General features: G+C 45.9%; 1 protein-coding gene across 4 annotated transcripts in view; it reads left to right on the plus strand.

Moving 5' to 3' along the window:
• LOC118401186 (protein FAM107B) overlaps window positions 1–19,200 on the plus strand; it is a 73,639-nt gene extending 54,439 nt beyond the window's left edge. For all 4 annotated transcript variants that reach the window (XM_035798481.2, XM_035798484.2, XM_035798483.2 and 1 more), the window contains 2 exons: window positions 103–259; window positions 18,167–19,200. In XM_035798481.2, the coding sequence (XP_035654374.2) occupies window positions 103–259; window positions 18,167–18,286 (277 nt within the window). In that variant the 3' untranslated portion in view covers window positions 18,287–19,200. The remainder of the gene's footprint in view (window positions 1–102; window positions 260–18,166) is intronic.
• The last annotated feature ends 2,543 nt before the right edge of the window (window positions 19,201–21,743 follow it).

Below are 21,743 nucleotides of genomic sequence, written 5' to 3' on the forward strand. Positions count from 1 at the left end.
AAGGGACTGCTCAAGTCACTTCTCAGAATTTAGAGTAAAATAAAGGGAGAGTTATATTATGAAAGAGGATGTTTGTACTAACAGCTCCTGCGATTCTCCTAGGGGCCTAGCTCCCCAGAACAAGCCAGAGCTCCAGAAGGTTCTGGAGCTGAGGAAGAGAGAGCAGGTTCTCAAGGCCCAGAGGGAGGAGCAGGAGGCCCACACCAAAAGGAGCGACCTGGAGATAGAATTAATGAAGAGACAACAGAAACTAGAACAGGTAAACACATTCACACACACATGCCTCCGCACACACACACTGTGATACACACACCCAACACTGTAAACCTACAGGTAACTGCCAACAGTTAGCAAATGAGGGATACAACGTATACTGAAAGCAGGTTATTCCACACAGGTGATTCCTGAGTTAAATAAAGGACCAATGCAGCCGTTTTTATCTGGGTAACAAATATACTGTGATTTTATATATATACATTTACATTTACATTTAACATTTAACATTTAAAGTCATTTAGCAGACGCTCTTATCCAGAGCGACTTACAAATTGGTGCATTCACCTTATGACATCCAGTGGAACAGCCACTTTACAATAGTGCATCTACATCTTTTAAGGGGGGTGAGAAGGATTACTTTATCCTATCCTATGTATTCCTTAAAGAGGTGGGGTTTCAGGTGTCTCCGGAAGGTGGTGATTGACTCCGCTGTCCTGGCGTCGTGAGGGAGTTTGTTCCACCATTGGGGGGCCAGAGCAGCGAACAGTTTTGACTGGGCTGAGCGGGAACTGTACTTCCTCAGTGGTAGGGAGGCGAGCAGGCCAGAGGTGGATGAACGCAGTGCCCTTGTTTGGGTGTAGGGCCTGATCAGAGCCTGAAGGTACTGAGGTGCCGTTCCCCTCACAGCTCCGTAGGCAAGCACCATGGTCTTGTAGCGGATGCGAGCTTCAACTGGAAGCCAGTGGAGAGAGCGGAGGAGCGGGGTGACGTGAGAGAACTTGGGAAGGTTGAACGCCAGACGGGCTGCGGCGTTCTGGATGAGTTGTAGGGGTTTAATGGCACAGGCAGGGAGCCCAGCCAACAGCGAGTTGCAGTAATCCAGACGGGAGATGACAAGTGCCTGGATTAGGACCTGCGCCGCTTCCTGTGTGAGGCAGGGTCGTACTCTGCGGATGTTGTAGAGCATGAACCTACAGGAACGGGCCACCGCCTTGATGTTAGTTGAGAACGACAGGGTGTTGTCCAGGATCACGCCAAGGTTCTTAGCGCTCTGGGAGGAGGACACAATGGAGTTGTCAACCGTGATGGCGAGATCATGGAACGGGCAGTCCTTCCCGGGAGGAAGAGCAGCTCCGTCTTGCCGAGGTTCAGCTTGAGGTGGTGATCCGTCATCCACACTGATATGTCTGCCAGACATGCAGAGATGCGATTCGCCACCTGGTCATCAGAAGGGGGAAAGGAGAAGATTAATTGTGTGTCGTCTGCATAGCAATGATAGGAGAGACCATGTGAGGTTATGACAGAGCCAAGTGACTTGGTGTATAGCGAGAATAGGAGAGGGCCTAGAACAGAGCCCTGGGGGACACCAGTGGTGAGAGCGCGTGGTGAGGAGACAGATTCTCGCCACGCCACCTGGTAGGAGCGACCTGTCAGGTAGGACGCAATCCAAGCGTGGGCCGCGCCGGAGATGCCCAACTCGGAGAGGGTGGAGAGGAGGATCTGATGGTTCACAGTATCGAAGGCAGCCGATAGGTCTAGAAGGATGAGAGCAGAGGAGAGAGAGTTAGCTTTAGCTGTGCGGAGCGCCTCCGTGATACAGAGAAGAGCAGTCTCAGTTGAATGACTAGTCTTGAAACCTGACTGATTTGGATCAAGAAGGTCATTCTGAGAGAGATAGAGGGAGAGCTGGCCAAGGACGGCACGTTCAAGAGTTTTGGAGAGAAAAGAAAGAAGGGATACTGGTCTGTAGTTGTTGACATCGGAGGGATCGAGTGTAGGTTTTTTCAGAAGGGGTGTAACTCTCGCTCTCTTGAAGACGGAAGGGATGTAGCCAGCGGTCAGGGATGAGTTGATGAGCGAGGTGAGGTAAGGGAGAAGGTCTCCGGAAATGGTCTGGAGAAGAGAGGAGGGGATAGGGTCAAGCGGGCAGGTTGTTGGGCGGCCGGCCGTCACAAGACGCGAGATTTCATCTGGAGAGAGAGGGGAGAAAGAGGTCAGAGCACAGGGTAGGGCAGTGTCAGCAGAACCAGCGGTGTCGTTTGACTTAGCAAACGAGGATCGGATGTCGTCGACCTTCTTTTCAAAATGGTTGACGAAGTCATCTGCAGAGAGGGAGGAGGGGGGGGAGGAGGATTCAGGAGGAAGGAGAAGGTGGCAAAGAGCTTCCTAGGGTTAGAGGCAGATGCTTGGAATTTAGAGTGGTAGAAAGTGGCTTTAGCAGCAGAGACAGAGGAGGAAAATGTAGAGAGGAGGGAGTGAAAGGATGCCAGGTCCGCAGGGAGGCGAGTTTTCCTCCATTTCCGCTCGGCTGCCCGGAGCCCTGTTCTGTGAGCTCGCAATGAGTCGTCGAGCCACGGAGCGGGAGGGGAGGACCGAGCCGGCCTGGAGGATAGGGGACATAGAGAGTCAAAGGATGCAGAAAGGGAGGAAAGGAGGGTTGAGGAGGCAGAATCAGGAGATAGGTTGGAGAAGGTTTGAGCAGAGGGAAGAGATGATAGGATAGAAGAGGAGAGAGTAGCGGGGGAGAGAGAGCGAAGGTTGGGACGGCGCGATACCATCCGAGTAGGGGCAGTGTGGGAAGTGTTGGATGAGAGGGAAAAGGATACAAGGTAGTGGTCGGAGACTTGGAGGGGAGTTGCAATGAGGTTAGTGGAAGAACAGCATCTAGTAAAGATGAGGTTGAGCGTATTGCCTGCCTTGTGAGTAGGGGGGGAAGGTGAGAGGGTGAGGTCAAAAGAGGAGAGGAGTGGAAAGGAGGCAGAGAGGAATGAGTCAAAGGTAGACGTGGGGAGGTTAAAGTCGCCCAGAACTGTGAGAGGTGAGCCATCCTCAGGAAAGGAGCTTATCAAGGCATCAAGCTCATTGATGAACTCTCCGAGGGAACCTGGAGGGCGATAAATGATAAGGATGTTAAGCTTGAAAGGGCTGGTAACTGTGACAGCATGGAATTCAAAGGATAGACAGATGGGTAAGGGGAGAAAGAGAGAATGACCACTTGGGAGAGATGAGGATCCCGGTGCCACCACCCCGCTGACCAGAAGCTCTCGGGGTGTGCGAGAACACGTGGGCGGACGAGGAGAGAGCAGTAGGAGTAGCAGTGTTATCTGTGGTGATCCATGTTTCCGTCAGTGCCAAGAAGTCGAGGGACTGTAGGGAGGCATAGGCTGAGATGAACTCTGCCTTGTTGGCCGCAGATCGGCAGTTCCAGAGGCTACCGGAGGCCTGGAACTCCACGTGGGACGTGCGCGCTGGGACCACCAGATTAGGGTGGCCGCGGCCACGCGGTGTGGAGCGTCTGTATGGTCTGTGCAGAGAGGAGAGAACAGGGATAGACAGACACATAGTTGACAGGCTACAGAAGAGGCTACGCTAATGCAAGGAGATTGGAATGACAAGTGGACTACACGTCTCGAATGTTCAGAAAGTTAAGCTTACGTAGCAAGAATCTTATTGACTAAAATGATTCAAATGATACAGTACTGATGAAGTAGGCTAGCTGGCAGTGGCTGCGTTGTTGACACTACACTAATCAAGTCGTTCCGTTGAGTGTAATAGTTTCTACAGTGCAGCTATTCGGGGGCTAGCTGGCTAGCTAGCAGTGTTGATTACGTTACGTTGCGTTAAAAGAACGACAATAGCTGGCTAGCTAACCTAGAAAATCGCTCTAGACTACACAATTATCTTTGATACAAAGACGGCTATGTAGCTAGCTATGTAGCTAGCTACGATCAAGCAAATCAAACCGTTGTGCTGTAATGAAATGAAATGAGCTCAGGGCTGCAGGTATCCTGTCTATATATGATCCCACAGTTGACAGTGCATGGCATAACAAAACCAAGCCATGGGGTTGAAGGAATTATCCATAGAGCTCTGATACAGGATTGTGTTGAGGCACAGCTCTGGGGGAGGGTACCAAAAAATGTATGCAGCATTAAAGGTCCCCAAGAACACAGTGGCCTCAATCATTCTTAAATGGAAGATGTTTGGAACCCCCAAGACTCTTCCTAGAGCTGGCTGCCCAGCCAAACTGAGCAATTAGGGGAGAAGGGCCTTGGTCAGGGAGGTAACCAAGAACCCGATGGTCACGCTGAGAGAGCTCCAGACTTCCTCTGTGGAATCTTCCAGAAGGACAACCATCTCAGCAGCACTCCACCAATCAAGCCTTTATGGTAGAGTGGCCTGATGGGAGCCACTCTTCAGTAAAAGGCACATGACAGCCCACTTAGAGTTTACCAAAAGGCACCTAAAGGACTCTGACCATGAGAAACAAGATTCTCTGGTCTTAAGAAACCAAGATTGAACTCTTTGGCCTGAATGCCAAGTGTCAAGGCTTCAGGAAAGCTGGCACCATCCCTATATTGAAGCATGGTGGTGGCAGCATCATGCTGTAGGGATGATTTTCAGCAGCAGGGACTGGGAGACTAGTCAGGATCGAGGGAAAGATGAACGGAGAAAAGTACAGAGATATTCTTGATAACCTGCTCCAAAGCGCTCAGGACCTCAGACTGGGGCGACGGTTCACCTTCCATCAAGACAACGACCCTAAACACACAGCCAAGTCAATAAAGGACTGGCTTCGGAACCAGTGGCCCAGCCAGAGCCCGGACTTGAACCTGATAGAACATCTCTAGAGAGACCTGAAAATAGATGTGCAGCGACGCTCCCCATCCAACCTGACAGAGCTCAAGAGGATCTGCACAGAGGAATGGGAGAAACTCCTTAAATTATAGGTGTGCCGAGCTTGTAGAGTCATTCCCAAGAAGACTCGCGGCTGTAATCGCTGCCAAAGGTGCTTTAACAAAGTACTGAGTGAAGGGTCGGAATACTTATAATAAAAAAATGAAATTATATTTATTGCATAAATGTCTAAATACCTGTTTTTGCTGGGTGATCCATGTGAGTGAGAGGTGCTTGGGAGCACACAGACAGGACAAGGGATTTATAAGTATTATATTCAGCCCAAGAGCACAACAGCCACTGGCCACAGAAGGCATGGACTTTTTTTAGGGGGCATTACGGCCACGCAAAGGGGATGCCGCCGGGAAATTTGAGGCATTACCAAGTACTTGTCAAATTGTGAATGAGAGACTGATGAAGTGTGTGCAACCTGCGCAAAAAAACTAAGCAGAGCTCATGCCTTCATTAGTTGCATCATGTAGCCTTGTACAAATCAAAACATATAGCCCAACATTTGTATTGCATCTGAAGTTACATTAATAACTCTAAATTAATTATATAGCAGGACTTGTTTCTTTGTTAACTGCTCAACACAGAGTAGCCGATTGTATGCACTCCCTCAAATCGTTTGGAGACAATATCCTTTATTTTTTCAGCTATGTTCAAATGTATTCTTGATACTGTTTGTTTCTAAATAGAGTAAAAACTCACCAATAATTAGTAAAGCTCAAACCAAGTTATTTACTCAATGGGTCAAACAGCTGAAAGACTACGAATTTGGGTGAAGTATCCTCCTTCCCTCTAAACATTACATCTTTATTGCTAGGTAGGAATTGAAGTGATGCAGACAATAAACTGTTCCTTCTCCCTTAATGTGACCTGACCCTGGCCCCCATTCCTCACTAATCCACATATCTCCACCTTTATCAGTGACTGCAACCATGTGATTGCCTTTCCATTACTCAATACATTCCAAGCTTAATTGCCTCCACCATATACATTCCTCCTACAGATAACCATTAACTTCTGGTGTAGAAACCAGACTATAGCACTCCTCATTTCCATAGGATACCTGATATTTAAAAATGTTTCAAGTTTAGGAGTCAGAACCCATCAATACTATAAAATGACATAAAATAATGCCACAGAAATCTAAGCAAATCTTGTCTGCCAAATGAACTAGTGTAGCCCATAGCCATATGCAATAGCCAGATCAGGGCCTAACATAAGGACAACTCAGAGTATGCTATTCTGTTCTTCTGAAATAGACTACATTTTCTTCATATCATGTTTCTTTAGACCTATCTAAAATAAATAATGGATTTATTTGACTTTTTAAAAAATCTACCAAAATGTTCCAAAGGTCTGCATCAGTGGCTTGTAGGCTATGCATGGAAGCCAGGCGATGCTAAATGTATTTGTTCATTACCGTGAGATTGGCAGTCATTTGCTTGACAAACACCGTCTGACAAAATGGTATGACCACCATAGCCCAAGTCTCACACACAGATCACCCTGATTCAATACTGGTAGCTCAACACACACACAAGTTTCAGCAAACTTTGTATGAACATAAGATTCAACAACTGAGACATAAACTGAACAAGTTCAAAAGTCAAAAGTAACAGTTAGTATCTGGTGTGGCCACCAACTGCAAGCACTGCATCAGATTTGCCAGTTCTTGCTGTGAGATGTTATCCCAATCTTCCACCAAGGCAACTGCAAGTTCCCGGACATTTCTGGAGGGAATGGCCCAAGCCCTCACCCTCCGATCCAACAAGGTTACCACATGAGGGAGGAGGATGTCTTCCCTGTAACGCATAGCGTTGAGATTGCCTGCAATGACAACAGGATCAGTCCGATGATGCTGTGACACGCCGCCCCAGACCATGACGGACCCTCCACCTCCAAATCGATCCCGCTCCAGAGTACAGGCCTCTGTAACTCTCATTCCTTCGACGATAAACTTGAATCCGACCATTACCCCTGGTGAGACAAAACCGTGACTCGTCAGTGAAGAGCACTTTTTCCAGTCCTGTCTGGTCCAACGACGGTGGGTTTGTGCCTATAGGCGACGTTGTTGCTGGTGATGTCTGTCTGGTGAAGACCTGCCTTACAACAGGCCTACAAGCCCTCAGTCCAGCCTCTCTCAGCCTATTGCGGACAGTTTGAGCACTGATGGAGCGATTGTACATTCCTGGTGTAACTTAGACAGTTGTTGTTGCCATCTTGTACCTGTCGATCCTGTGTAGGTGTTACACGTGGTCTGCCACTGCGAAGACAATCATGTCCGTCCTGTCTCCCTGTAGCGCTGTCTTTGGCGTCTCACAGTATGGACATAGCAATTTATTGACCTGGCCACATCTGCAGCCCTTATGCCTTCTTGCAGCATGCCTAAGGCACGTTCACACAGATGAGCAGGGACCCTGGGCATCTTTTTTTGAGTTTTTCAGAGTCAGTAGAAAGGCCTCTTTAGTGTCCTAAGTTTTCATAACTATGACCTTATTTGTCTACTGTCTGTAAGCTGTTAGTGTCTTAACGACCGTTCCACAGGTGCATGTTCATTAATTGTTTATGGTTCATTGAACAAGCATGGTGTTAGAGCCGATTTGGACATATTTGTATAAAAGACTGAACATATGGAGCTCCATGTATATTTGTGTAAATATATTAATGTAAATGATGAAATATTAGGTACGTACCTTTATTATTTATATTTACCTGATTGAGATATATTCATTTGTTGTTAGTGTAACTCAGCCATTTGGCCCCCCCTCTTGCCTGTTCATTGTATTATGGTAAGTGTGTTAGGATAAAGGCAGGAAGTTGGGCCTTCGGGAGAGGGAGTCCTTGCTAGATGCGGGAGCGGTATAGTTTTTTGACCATACAGACAGGTCATAATATGTATGTTCCATATCAAGTATTCTATGCTTTAAGTTGATGGGAGAATCATTTATTTGTTAGATATAAGAAGAATAAACATTTTTGTTGCACCATATCCCTGGATGTCATGGAATGTTTGGCCGTTTGGAAACCTTGAGTGTGGACTGTATGCGTACCAAGCAACCCCGCTTCAGGCTTGGGCAGTGGCTATGGTAAAGACGAAAGGAATCCACTACAATCAAGTCAAAAAACTCTGCGAATGATTACTATCGGAAGGAAATCTCCGGATCGGACACACGCTGGATATTGTTCTATTTGTAATTGCATTCGGATCGTAAGGACAGCTCGCTTGGAAGGATTTGAACTCCTAGAATTCGCCAGCCGTGAGTAACCACTGCGAATGAATGAGCTGCCCTGTTCAATGCGATCGTTTGATCATGCATATTATGGAAGCGCAAATGTGCTTTTAAGTTGAATGTTTGATAAACTTGGGAATGGAATTCAAAAGACCGCGCTGTGAAAACAATTAAGAAGTTTAAGTTTGGGAAACACTGAGATCCTACGCACAATGTAGCCTAATCTTATGTCTAATATTTGGCCTAACGTGGAAATGCAATGCATCAACGCAACAAATTGCAATCTAAGGATCTAAAGATACTGCGTGTTTAAACTTCATTAAAGGGACAACTTATAATGGGTTGAAATGTTTAAAACGCATCTAAAATGCCGAACTTGCACATGTTCAATTCAAAATGGGTCAATATGCTGAAATGGAGGACTGTGTTTTAAAGCATTAAAGGAGGTCTAAAGGGGCATTACGTTTAACAATCAAAAACCAACAACTGTGTCATTGTAAATTGAATGAACTAAAAGTGAATGATGGAGGATGAAATCCCAAATAAGACTCCACTGGAGAGGGCAGAGGAGCATCTAAATTCACTCTATGCAGCCCGGAGAGGCAAACTTGGAGTGTGTACACACAAAATGAATGAAATAAAAGCCCTTCTTGTTGATGGAGGAAACATTGAAACTGTGGATGAGAGTCTTGAAGCATTCCATGCTGTTCTCAATGACTTTAAGAATGCTCATAATTCTGTGCTAGAGCTGGTCACAGAGGAGGAACACGAACAGGAGAGCATTAACTATTATCAACCAAGAATGAGAACTTATGAACATTTCCTGAAAGAGGTGGAAATATGGAAAAAAGCTGAAATCGAGCCACATTTCCGATGTGTCAAAAACATCAAGTAAAACAAAGTCTTCTAAAACTGCTTCCTCAGTGTCCTCTGCACGCCTAAAAGCTGAGGCAGAACGAGCAGCTCTACTAGCTTGCCAAGCATCATTACAGGACAAGCATGCATTGGAACTGGAGAAAGCTCAACTGAATGTTAGAATGGAAAAAATGGCACTGGAAACGGACATAGCAGCATATAATGCCAAACTGAAGGTTCTGGAGAGTGTTGAGTCACCTTCTCAATCCCATTCTGTGGCAGCCCATTTTCTAAGCCAAGAAGATGGAATGAACTCTTATTATGAGAACCAGGAACCCGAGGTCTATAAGGAACCTGAACCATCACCTGTTGCATTTTCTGCATTAGGTGCAGTTCCAAAGACCCCACTACAAAGAGTTTTACAACAACCGACCACAAAGCCATCAAAACCTATTCAGAAAACAGTCATAAACCACACCCATCAGCAGCCAACATCAAGGTCTAGCAATCAGCACAGAATCAACACTGCGGGTATCAGCCATAATACCAGCCATGATAACCTCTCTACTGTCATGCAAAGGCAGAATGAAATTGCTGACCACCTTGTACTACAGCACAAACAGGCCACACTCCCTGTTAGGGAGATACCTATGTTTGACGGTGATCCTCTAAACTTTAGGCCATGTATGCGTGCATTTGAGCATGGAATAGAAGATAAGAGAAGCAGTCACCAGGATAGGCTCTATTACCTGGAACAGTACACCTCTGGTCAGCCCAAGGATCTGGTCCGTAGTTGTCTGCATATGGAAGCCAGAAGAGGCTATGCAGAGGCTAAGAGGTTGTTAAAGGAACACTTTGGCAATGAAATTAAAGTCACCACTGCTTACATGGAAAAAGCTTGGAACTGGATACACATCAAACCGGATGATGGAAAGGGACTGGGTGGCTATGCACTCTATCTTAGAGGATGCTGTAACGCTATGCAAGACCTACAGAACATGGAAGAGCTTAATCTTCCCTCCAACATAAAGTTGATCATGTCAAAACTTCTCTACAAACTAAGGGAAAAATGGAGGTCTACAGCATGTGATATGTTAGAGAGAAGACACCCGAGGGCCCAGTTCAGTGACCTTGTGACGTTCATGGAAAAACAGGCCAAAATACTGCAGGATCCGTTGTACGGAGATATCCAAGATCCCCTTTCCAACAAAGTTTTTTAAAACCAAAACAGAAGCTGACTTTAAACAGCAGTTCAAGTCCAAGTGTAGGGGAAGCAGCTTTGCCACTGCAGTAGATGTAGTGGCAGATTGTGACTCGGAAAAACCTCTAAAAGAACAAACATTCAAAGTCAAGAAACCAGGTGCCTACCCTTCTGATGCTCCCAGTATCTCATGTGTATTTTGCGCTGGTGAGCATTTCCTGGTCGACTGCCAACAGGTGAAGGCACAGCCACATGAAGCCAAGGTTGAGTTTCTGAGATCAAAAGGCCTTTGTTTTGGCTGTTTGAGAGGACACTTAATCAAAGAATGTAAAAGAAGGATGACCTGTCAGAAATGTCAAAGAAAGCACCCCACTATCCTGTACATTGAAGGAAGAGAGATTTAGATCTCTGAAGGCAGATACGAGGGGTGTAGCGGTAAAGCGGGAGGAGACTGTCAGCAGTGCTCTTGTTTCACTGGAAGCTGGTGAAGATACCGGGGCCGGTGTACAGATTGTGCATTTGCGATTGTGCCTGTTCAAGTAAAGATGGCAAATGGAAGCAAGTCTACGTTAACCTATGCATTTCTCGATTCTGGTAGCTCAGCAACATTTTGTACGGAGAGACTCATGAGGCAGTTGCAAGCTAAAGGCAGTGAGACTGAAATTCTGCTACGCACAATGGGGCTGGAGGGTCCTACCAAGAGCTTTGAGATATCTGGATTAGAGATTGGCAATGTGGAAGGTGACACATTTCTTGCATTACCAAAGGTCTACACCCAAAATAAGATCCCAGTGACAAGAGAGAACATTCCCACTCAGAAAGATCTCAAAAGGTGGCCATACCTGAAAGAAGTTCAGTTGAAGGAAATTGAGGATCGTAGGTTTATGGAGATCGTATCAAGCTCCATAACCCTCAAAGACCATCACTACTACTTACCGTTGCCCTTTCGCAAAACAGATGTAGTCCTGCCAAACAATCGTGACATGGCAAAGCAGCGGGCTCTAAATATTATCAGGAAATTCAAGAAGGACAAAGGTTACGCTGCAGAGTACAAAGGCTCCATGGAAGAGATGATAACAAAAGGTTACGCCAAGAAGGTACCACAAGAACAGCTCCTCAGAGAGAAAGGCAAGGTATGGTACATACCACACCATGGCGTTCACCATAAGCGCAAAGGAACGATACGAGTAGTGTTTGACTGTTCATCATCCTATAAAGGTATATCTCTTAAAAGTGAACTCCTTCAAGGCCCTGACCTGGCAAACACTCTTATAGGAGTCTTGCTAAGATTTCGGCAAGAGCACATTGCCATGATGGCAGATATCGAAGGAATGTTCCATCAAGTACGTGTCCATGAAGATTACTTAGACTTCCTGCGATTCCTATGGTGGCCGGATGGTGATACTAACAAAATATTGGAGGAGTACAGAATGACGGTACATCTTTTTGGTGCTATATCCTCTCCAAGTTGTGCAAACTTTGCACTGCGAAAGACTGCAGAAGACAACTGTGAGAGGTACGATGAAGAGGTAATTCAAACAGTCAAGTCCAACTTCTATGTTGATGACTGCCTCAAGTCAGTGGCCACAGAAGAACAAGCCATAGCTCTCACGAAAAACCTCAGGGATGTGTGCTCTCAGGGTGGGTTCAAATTGACCAAGTGGGTCAGCAATAGCCGCACTGTGCTGGCTTCTATCCCTGATGAACACAAAGCCAAGCAGATAAAAGAACTGGACCTGGACAGAGAAAAGCTGCCTGTTGAAAGAGCACTTGGAATCCGATGGAACATTGAAAGTGATGCCTTTACCTTCCGAGTCACTGTCAAGAACAGACCCCTTACACAAAGAGGTATTCTCTCAACTGTCAGCTCTATTTATGATCCTTTAGGTTTCCTCGCCCCATTTGTATTAAAGGCAAAGCAAATCCTTCAAGTGCTCTGCAAGCTAAAGTGTGGATGGGACGAAGTCATCCCTGAAGAACACTCTATTTCATGGCAGAGATGGCTCTCAGAGCTGGACCAGCTCTCCAGATTCCAGATAGACAGGCGTATGATGCCTGAGAACTTTGGTCAAGTCAAGACGGCACAGCTGCATCACTTCGGTGATGCAAGTGAACAAGGTTATGGCACAGCAAGTTACCTTATGTTCACAAACGGTATGGAAAAGGTTCACATTGCATTCATACTGGGGAAATCAAGGGTGACTCCACTCAAGCAGATGACAATCCCCAGACTGGAACTTGCTGCAGCAACATTGGCAGTGCGAGTGGACAGGATGTTAAAGTTGGAGCTCCAGATTGAACTTGAGGAGTCAACTTTTTGGACAGACAGCCAGTCTGTGCTAAAATACATACGCAATGATACCAAGAGATTCCATACCTTTGTGGCTAATAGGGTTGCTATGATCCGTGACCTATCGAAAGCAAAACAGTGGAGGTATTTGAACTCAACACAACCCAGCCGATGATGCCTCAAGAGGATTAAACGTTGAAATGTTCCTGAACTCAAAGAGATGGTGTAATGGACCAGAATTCCTGGAGAAAACAGAAACTCAATGGCCGAAAGTCCCCGAGGAGCTTGGCTCCATCCCTCCGGATGATCCAGAGGTGAGAAAAGACGTAATCGTAAACCATACAAGTGTGGAAGAAAAGAGTCCAACCAGCAAACTGATTGAGTACTATTCAACATGGAACAGCTTGAAGAAAGCAGTTGCCTGGATGCTGAAACTGAAGAAACGTCTTTTACAGTTAAGCCAGAAAAGGAAAATTCTCTCTCAAACTGGTCCAGATCAGAGTCTGACAAACTCACTGAAGGAACAAATTGACAAGTTCAAACTGACGTTTGGAAAAGAAAGTCTGTCTGTGGATGACCTAGATGAAGCAGAAAAGGTCATCATCCGATTTGAACAACGGCAGCACTTTAAACAAGAAATTGCACTAGTTGTGAAAGGAACACAATGTGTCAAGAGAAGTGGCTCAATCTGTAAGCTTGATCCAATTATTGACAATGGCATTCTGAGAGTAGGAGGAAGGTTAAGCAAAACTGCTATGCCTACGGAACTAAAGAATCCTATGATCCTGCCCAAAGACTCCTACATCTCTAGACCGATCTTACTCCACATCCATGAGCAGGTTGGCCACTCTGGGAGAGGTCACATGCTTTCTAGACTTCGCCAGCGATATTGGATACCCTGTGCCAACTCTTTAGCAAGGAAGATCCTTAAGAGCTGTGTCTTTTGCAGGCGGATGCAAGCTAGAGCTGGAGAACAGAATGGCCGACCTTCCACAAGATCGGGTGTCGCCTGATTTGCCGCCTTTCACCCATGTGGGCATAGATTACTTCGGCCCCATAGAGGTGAAGCGAGGCCGCGTTCATGTGAAGCGGTATGGTGTGATCTTTACTTGCCTCGTGAGTCGAGCTGTCCATCTAGAAGTTGCTAGTTATCTGGATACTGATTCCTGCATCAATGCCCTGCGCAGGTTCATCTGTCGAAGGGGCCCAGTAACAAGTATCAGAACAGACAATGGCACCAACTTTGTTGGAACACACAGAGAGCTAGGAGAAGCTATGAAAGAGCTGGATCACAACAAGATTCAAAATGAATTACTGAAGGAAGGAGTGACATGGTCATTCAACCCTCCCTCTGGAGCCCACCATGGGGGGGTATGGGAGAGGTTGATCCGACTGGTGAAAAAGATCCTCTATTCAGTCCTTAAAGAGCAAGTACTGAATGATGAGGCTTTGTAGACAGCCTTGTGTGAAGTTGAGGCGATTGTGAACGACAGACCAATCACTACTGTAACAAATGACCCTAATGATCTAGAACCCCTGACTCCGAACCATCTGCTTCATCTGAAAGCTAAGCCAGTCCTGCCACCAGGACTATTCCAGAGAAGCGACCTATACTCATGAAGGAGATGGAAGCAAGTACAATATATCACTGACCTCTTCTGGAAGAGATGGATCAGGGAGTATCTTCCACTTATGCAGGAGCGGAACAAGTGGAACAAAACTATGACAAACTTCAGTCCTGGTGACCTCGTGGTCATCGTCGATGACACCGCCCCAAGGAACTCTTGGCTAATGGGGTGTGTGGTGGAGGCTTTGCCAGGGGCCAAAGGTCTTGTCCGGAGCGTCATGGTTAAGACTAAGACCAATATCTTACAGAGACCTATCAATAAACTCTGTCTGCTCCTTGAGGCGACGGAGTGACACACACACACACACACACACACACACACACACACACACACACACACACACACACACACAGTGCTCCATCTTAGAATCACGTGCACCCCTGATTCGTTGATCAAATCAAAATCAAATTTTATTTGTCACATACACATGGTTAGCAGATGTTAAATGCGAGTGTAGCGAAATGCTTGTGCTTCTAGTTCCGACAATGCAGTGATAACCAACAAGTAATCTAACTAACAATTCCAAAACTACTGTCTTATACACAGTGTAAGGGGATAAGGAACATGTACATAAGGATATATGAATGAGTGATGGTACAGAGCAGCATACAGTAGATGGTATCGAGTACAGTATATACATATGAGATGAGTGTGTAGACAAAGTAAACAAAGTGGCATAGTTAAAGTGGCTAGTGATACATGTGTTACATAAGGATGCAGTCGATGATGTAGAGTACAGTATATACATATGCATATGAGATGAATAATGTAGGGTAAGTAACATTATATAAGGTAGCATTGTTTAAAGTGGCTAGTGATATATTTACATAATTCCCATCAATTCCCATTATTAAAATGGCTGGAGTTGGGTCAGTGTCAATGACAGTGTGTTGGCAGCAGCCACTCACTGTTAGTGGTGGCTGTTTAACAGTCTGATGGCCTTGAGATAGAAGCTGTTTTTCAGTCTCTCGGTCCCAGCTTTGATGCACCTGTACTGACCTCGCCTTCTGGATGATAGCGGGGTGAACAGGCAGTGGTTCGGGTGGTTGATGTCCTTGATGATCTTTATGGCCTTCCTGTAACAACGGGTGGTGTAGGTGTCCTGGAGGGCAGGTAGTTTGCCCCCGGTGATGCGTTGTGCAGTCCTCACTACCCTCTGGAGAGCCTTACGGTTGAGGGCGGAGCAGTTGCCGTACCAGGCGGTGATACAGCCCGCCAGGATGCTCTCGATTGTGCATCTGTAGAAGTTTGTGAGTGCTTTTGGTGACAAGCCGAATTTCTTCAGCCTCCTGAGGTTGAATAGGCGCTGCTGTGCCTTCTTCACGACGCTGTCAGTGTGAGTGGACCAATTCAGTTTGTCTGTGATGTGTATGCCGAGGAACTTAAAACTAGCTACCCTCTCCACTACTGTTCCATCGATGTGGATAGGTGGGTGTTCCCTCTGCTGTTTCCTGAAGTCCACAATCATCTCCTTAGTTTTGTTGACGTTGAGTGTGAGGTTATTTTCCTGACACCACACTCCGAGGGCCCTCACCTCCTCCCTGTAGGCCGTCTCGTCGTTGTTGGTAATCAAGCCTACCACTGTTGTGTCGTCCGCAAACTTGATGATTGAGTTGGAGGCGTGCGTGGCCACGCAGTCGTGGGTGAACAGGGAGTACAGGAGAGGGCTCAGAACGCACCCTTGTGGGGCCCCGTGTTGAGGATCAGCGGGGAGGAGATGTTGTTGCCTACCCTCACCACCTGGGGGCGGCCCGTCAGGAAGTCCAGTACCCAGTTGCACAGGGCGGGGTCGAGACCCAGGGTCAGGGTCTCGAGCTTGATGGTACTATGGTGCTTGGAGGGTACTATGGTGTTGAATGCCGAGCTGTAGTCGATGAACAGCATTCTCACATAGGTATTCCTCTTGTCCAGGTGGGTTAGGGCAGTGTGCAGTGTGGTTGAGATTGCATCGTCTGTGGACCTATTTGGGCGGTAAGCAAATTGGAGTGGGTCTAGGGTGTCAGGTAGGGTGGAGGTGATATGGTCCTTGACTAGTCTCTCAAAGCACTTCATGATGACGGAAGTGAGTGCTACGGGGCGGTAGTCGTTTAGCTCAGTTACCTTAGCTTTCTTGGGAACAGGAACAATGGTGGCCCTCTTGAAGCATGTGGGAACAGCAGACTGGTATAGGGATTGATTGAATATGTCCGTAAACACACCGGCCAGCTGGTCTGCGCATGCTCTGAGGGCGCGGCTGGGGATGCCGTCTGGGCCTGCAGCCTTGCGAGGGTTAACACGTTTAAATGTCTTACTCACCTCGGCTGCAGTGAAGGAGAGACCGCATGTTTCCGTTGCAGGCCGTGTCAGTGGCACTGTATTGTCCTCAAAGCGGGCAAAAAGTTATTTAGTCTGCCTGGGAGCAAGACATCCTGGTCCGTGACTGGGCTGGATTTCATCTTGTAGTCCGTGATTGACTGTAGACCCTGCCACATGCCTCTTGTGTCTGAGCCATTGAATTGAGATTCCACTTTGTCTCTGTACTGACGCTTAGCTTGTTTAATAGCCTTGCGGAGGGAATAGCTGCACTGTTTGTATTCAGTCATGTTGCCAGACACCTTGCCCTGATTAAAAGCAGTGGTTCGCGCTTTCAGTTTCACGCGAATGCTGCCATCAATCCACGGTTTCTGGTTAGGGAATGTTTTTATCGTTGCTATGGGAACGACATCTTCGACGCACGTTCTAATGAACTCGCACACCGAATCAGCGTATTCGTCAATATTCCCATCTGACGCAATACGAAACATGTCCCAGTCCACGTGATGGAAGCAGTCTTGGAGTGTAGAGTCAGCTTGGTCTGACCAGCGTTGGACAGACCTCAGCGTGGGAGCCTCTTGTTTTAATTTCTGCCTGTAGGCAGGGATCAGCAAAATGGAGTCGTGGTCAGCTTTTCCGAAAGGGGGGCGGGGCAGGGCCTTATATGCGTCGCGGAAGTTAGAGTAACAATGATCCAAGGTTTTACCACTCCTGGTTGCGCAATCGATATGCTGATAAAATTTAGGGAGTCTTGTTTTCAGATTGGCTTTGTTAAAATCCCCAGCTACAATGAATGCAGCCTCCGGATAAATGTTTTCCAGTTTAAAGAATCCTTGATGTCGTACTCTTACATTATTTGATGTCATACATTTTTGGACGTCAAACTCTTGACATTTTTCGAAGTTGAACACCTTTACACTTCAACTCAGACTGAGATCTATGGACTATTTTCCTATATGGTACCTTGTATATTTGTATATAGCTATGAACTGTAATAGTGCTCTGGTATAGAATGTTTTGTGTATTGGCTCTACGTTTGAAAGTAATTGTTGTGCATTCAGTGCAGTCAACAATTAGGGGCCGGTATGTTAGAGCCGATTTGGACATATTTGTATAAAAGACCGAACATATGGAGCTCCATGTATATTTGTGTAAATATATTAAATATTAATGTAAATGATGAAATATTAGGTACGTACCTTTATGATTTATATTTACCTGATTGAGATATATTAATTTGTTGTTAGTGTAACTCAGCCATTTGGCCCCCCCTCTTGCCTGTTCATTGTATTGTGTTAAGTGTGTTAGGATAAAGGCAGGAAGTTGGGCCTTCGGGAGAGGGAGTCCTTGCTAGATGCGGGAGCGGTATAGTTTTTTGACCATACAGACATACAGACAGGTCATAATATGTATTTTCCATATCAAGTATTCTATGCTTTAAGTTGATGGGGAGAATAATTTATTTGTTAGATATAAGAAGAATAAACATTTTTGTTGCACCATATCCCTGGATGTCATGGAATGTTTGGCCGTTTGGAAACCTTGAGTGTGGACTATGCGTACCAAACAACCCCGCTTCAGGCTTGGGCAGTGGCTATGGTAAAGACGAAAGGAAGCCACTACACATGGGAAACTGTTTAATGCCTTTACTCTGAAGAGTTTTGAAAGATAGGGTCCTGAACAAGGGAAGTTTATTTTTTTGAGTTTACAAGCTAAAATGTACTTGTACTAATATTTAACCTAATATACTTCTCTGTCTGTGTTTTAGCTGGAGTTGGACCAGCAGAAGGATGAGGAGGAGCAGGAGAACACCCCTGAATTTGTGAAGATGAAGAGCAATCTTAGGAGGACCAAGCAGGAGGCTAATGGGGAGGAACGTACCACTTAGGGGCCCATGGGGGGGAATGTTTGAGAGAGAAGGAGAGGGCAACTGTGTACATAGAGGTATGTTTGTGCAGAGTCTATGGCACATGTCATCTGAGGTGGAATTCACTTCCTGATTCTGATTTTTTTCCGACCCTGTTGAGAAAGACCATAGACAATTTTGTCTGCCTACTAAATACCAACAGTACTACAGACCTCTTTGTCTGTCTGCTACAGCACTCACCACAGGCAGTGACCAAGGAAACTTAACCACGTCAGCTTCTCTCACCAACAGACAGACTTTGCAGAGAAGAGAATCCTCTATAGACTACAGACTGCTTTGTCTGCCTGCTGTAGTACTCACATCAGCATCTCCACTCAACACACAGACAGAGAGGAGACTTAACATGGACACAAAACACAGAACATGCTACACATGGACAGTCAACCAGTCTTCTTGGGAAGCCTGATGCAGGGACAAACAGAACCCACACAGTTTCCATTCCCTCTCTCCTGTCTGCTCCTTTCTCTCCGGCCACAGAAAGTTCTCCTTCTGTTATTGTTGTCGTTGTTTTCATTTTCAGAACCCAGAATAGAAAAGCGGACACTGGATGGACTCTTAAAACTGTGTTTTGTAAAAATGCCAAATTAATGTGCTGTTATTTATGTTTGTTTGAAGTATTTTAGCCCCATGTAGGGAGTGTGTGAGACATCTGTTTAGTTTTACAGCTCAATGTGTGGAACCTGAGCAGGACAGGACGAGTGTTTGTGTGAAAACACCCAGGTTACTTTTTTATTTTTTATCACCAACATACCACTTCCTCAGCTAATGCTATTTGAAGCAATACTAGAAACCCTTTCAAGTGTGAGACTTTTCTTTCTATAATTATAATGCGTTCTATATTTTTTTTTTGTATGAATAAAAGTGACATTAAATCAGTGGTGGTGGTTGGAATAATTGTTCTTCCTCTGTCAACCATGGTTACCTGCAAGGAAACACGTGGCGTCATCATTGCTTTGCAAAAAAAAACGCTTCACTGGCAAGGATACTGCTGCCAGTAAGATTGCACCTAAATCAACCATTTATTGGATCATCAAGAACTTCAAGGAGAGCGGTTCAATTGTTGTGAAGGCTTCAGGGAGCCCAAGAAAGTCCAGCAAGCGCAAGGACTGTTTCCTAAAGTTGATTCAGCTCGGGGCACCACCAGTACAGAGCTTGCTCAGGATTGTCAGCAGGCAGGTGTGAGTGCATCTGCACGCACAGTGAGGCAAAGACTTTTGGAGGATGGCCTGGGGTCAAGAAGGGCAGCAAAGAAGCCACTTCTCTCCAGGAAAAACATCAGGGACAGACTGATATTCTGCAAAAGGTACAGGGATTGGACTGCTGAGGACTGGGGTAAAGTAATTGTCTTTGATGAACCCCCTTTGTTTGGGGAAAAAAGCTTGTCCGGAGAAGACAAGGTGAGCGCTACCATCAGTCCTGTGTCATGCCAACAGTAAAGCATCCTGAGACCATGTGTGGGGTTGCTTCTCAGACAAGGGAGTGGGCTAACTCACAATTTTGCCTAAGAACACAGCCATGAATAAAGAATGGTACCAACACATCCTCCAAAACATCGATATTTTGGGTCCATGGCCAGGAAACTCCCCAGACCTTAATCCCATTGAGGATGTGGCCCAGAAGTTAATTGACAGCATGCCAGGGCAGATTGCAGAGGGCTTGAAAAAGAAGGGTCAACACTGCAAATATTGACTCTTTGCATCAACTTCATGTAGTTGTCAATAAAAGCCTTTGACACTTATGAAATGCTTGTTATTATACTTCAGTATTCCATAGTAACATCTGACAAAAATATCTAAAGACACTGAAGCAGCAAATTTCGTGGAAGTTCATATTTGTCATTCTCAAAACCTTTGGCCACGACTAGGATTTCCAGGTCAGTTTAGCAGTAAACTTCTAGATATGGCTAACTAGCTAACTAGCTTGCTAACCTAGCCAATGAAATGTGTGTTTTGTGAGGGAGAGAGAAAGTCATAAATTATGCTAGTTACTACCCCTGGTAATTTGGCCAAATAACCGTGTGTGAGAGAAATAGTAATAGAAATTATGGTTAACACTTTCCCTGATCAGTTGGTCAGATAAGTGTGTCTGTGTGTACAGTAGGTGACATGTCCATGTTCGCTATCTAATAACTATAGTTATGCTAGGTGATGGTTTGGCTTATGTACTCATGGCTATGTAGAAGAAGACTGTAGGAGGGAATGGAGAGGACTCACGGACAGGTATCAGAGCGAGGGGCAGAGAAGAAGATGTCCGGGTCAGCAGCTTCAGGCGCTTCTGCTACATTTTCTATTTTCTGGATCCATTTATTGTGCCTAGAGAAACAAGTGGAAATTTTACAGCCAGACTCTCCAACGTTATCTGTAAGTGCGACCACTTCCTTCACCGGTGCAGCTACAGAGTGACCCTCTACGTCATCTTCAGTATGTCCACCACCGGTGCAGAGTGACCCTCTACGTCATCTTCAGTATGTCCACCACCGGTGCAGAGTGACCCTCTACGTCATCTTCAGTATGTCCACCACCGGTACAGCGTGACCCTCTACGTCATCTTCAGTATGTCCACCACCGGTGCAGAGTGACCCTCTACGTCATCTTCAGTATGTCCTCCACCGGTATTTAGTAAACATAAATCTCACCTTCTATGGTATTATGTATTGCTTGTATGTGTTGTTTTTCTCTTCCGTAGCAGAGATGGAGTCAAGATAGCCGACCAGCTCACAGGAACGACAGGAAGGAGAGAGTTGTTGTTTTTACCTCCCTCATTGTACCTTTCCTTTCACACACACGTGTCAATTCTGTTTAAATTCTGTCAATTTATAAAGTTAATTGTTACTAAATTCTTAGGAGAGCATTCATTGTTAGTGTTACATAGATTTCTGAATTGACTGAAGTGAAACTCACACACCAGAGAATTCACAGATGCTCTTGTTGGTCTAAAGGTGAATAGATTTCTTTAATTTAAGACCACCTGAAATCCAGGGTATTGGAACTGTTTGTGTTATGGCTACACATTATTTTCAGAGACAGAGACAAACACTGCTCTTCTCCTCGAGGCACCTCACCTGTTCAATGCCCCGCCCTTTTATCTCCCTCTGCCTGAGGAGGCTGTCGAGATGAATGGTGGTGGCTAACCATAAGAATGGAGCCAAGGCAGATAGAGGGAAGAAGGCAGGCAGACTGGTGAGGGGGTGGGTTGACTCTGTATTACTCTCTCTCCATGGGAGAATCTCAACCATAATTCCTTGACTCCTCACGTCCTCTCCTCACCACCTTCTCAAAGCTCCATTGGAGGAGAAGGTCAGAGAGGGTCTCTGTCAGGTTCCTTCATGCTGACCTCCAATGGGTTTTCAGTGGAAGGTGAGGACAGAGGACGGAATCAAAGGAAATGCAACTGAGATTTTCCAACTGTCCTTATTCCG

The sequence above is a fragment of the Oncorhynchus keta genome, chromosome 22 (assembly GCF_023373465.1).
Source record: "Oncorhynchus keta strain PuntledgeMale-10-30-2019 chromosome 22, Oket_V2, whole genome shotgun sequence".
NCBI lineage: Eukaryota > Metazoa > Chordata > Actinopteri > Salmoniformes > Salmonidae > Oncorhynchus > Oncorhynchus keta.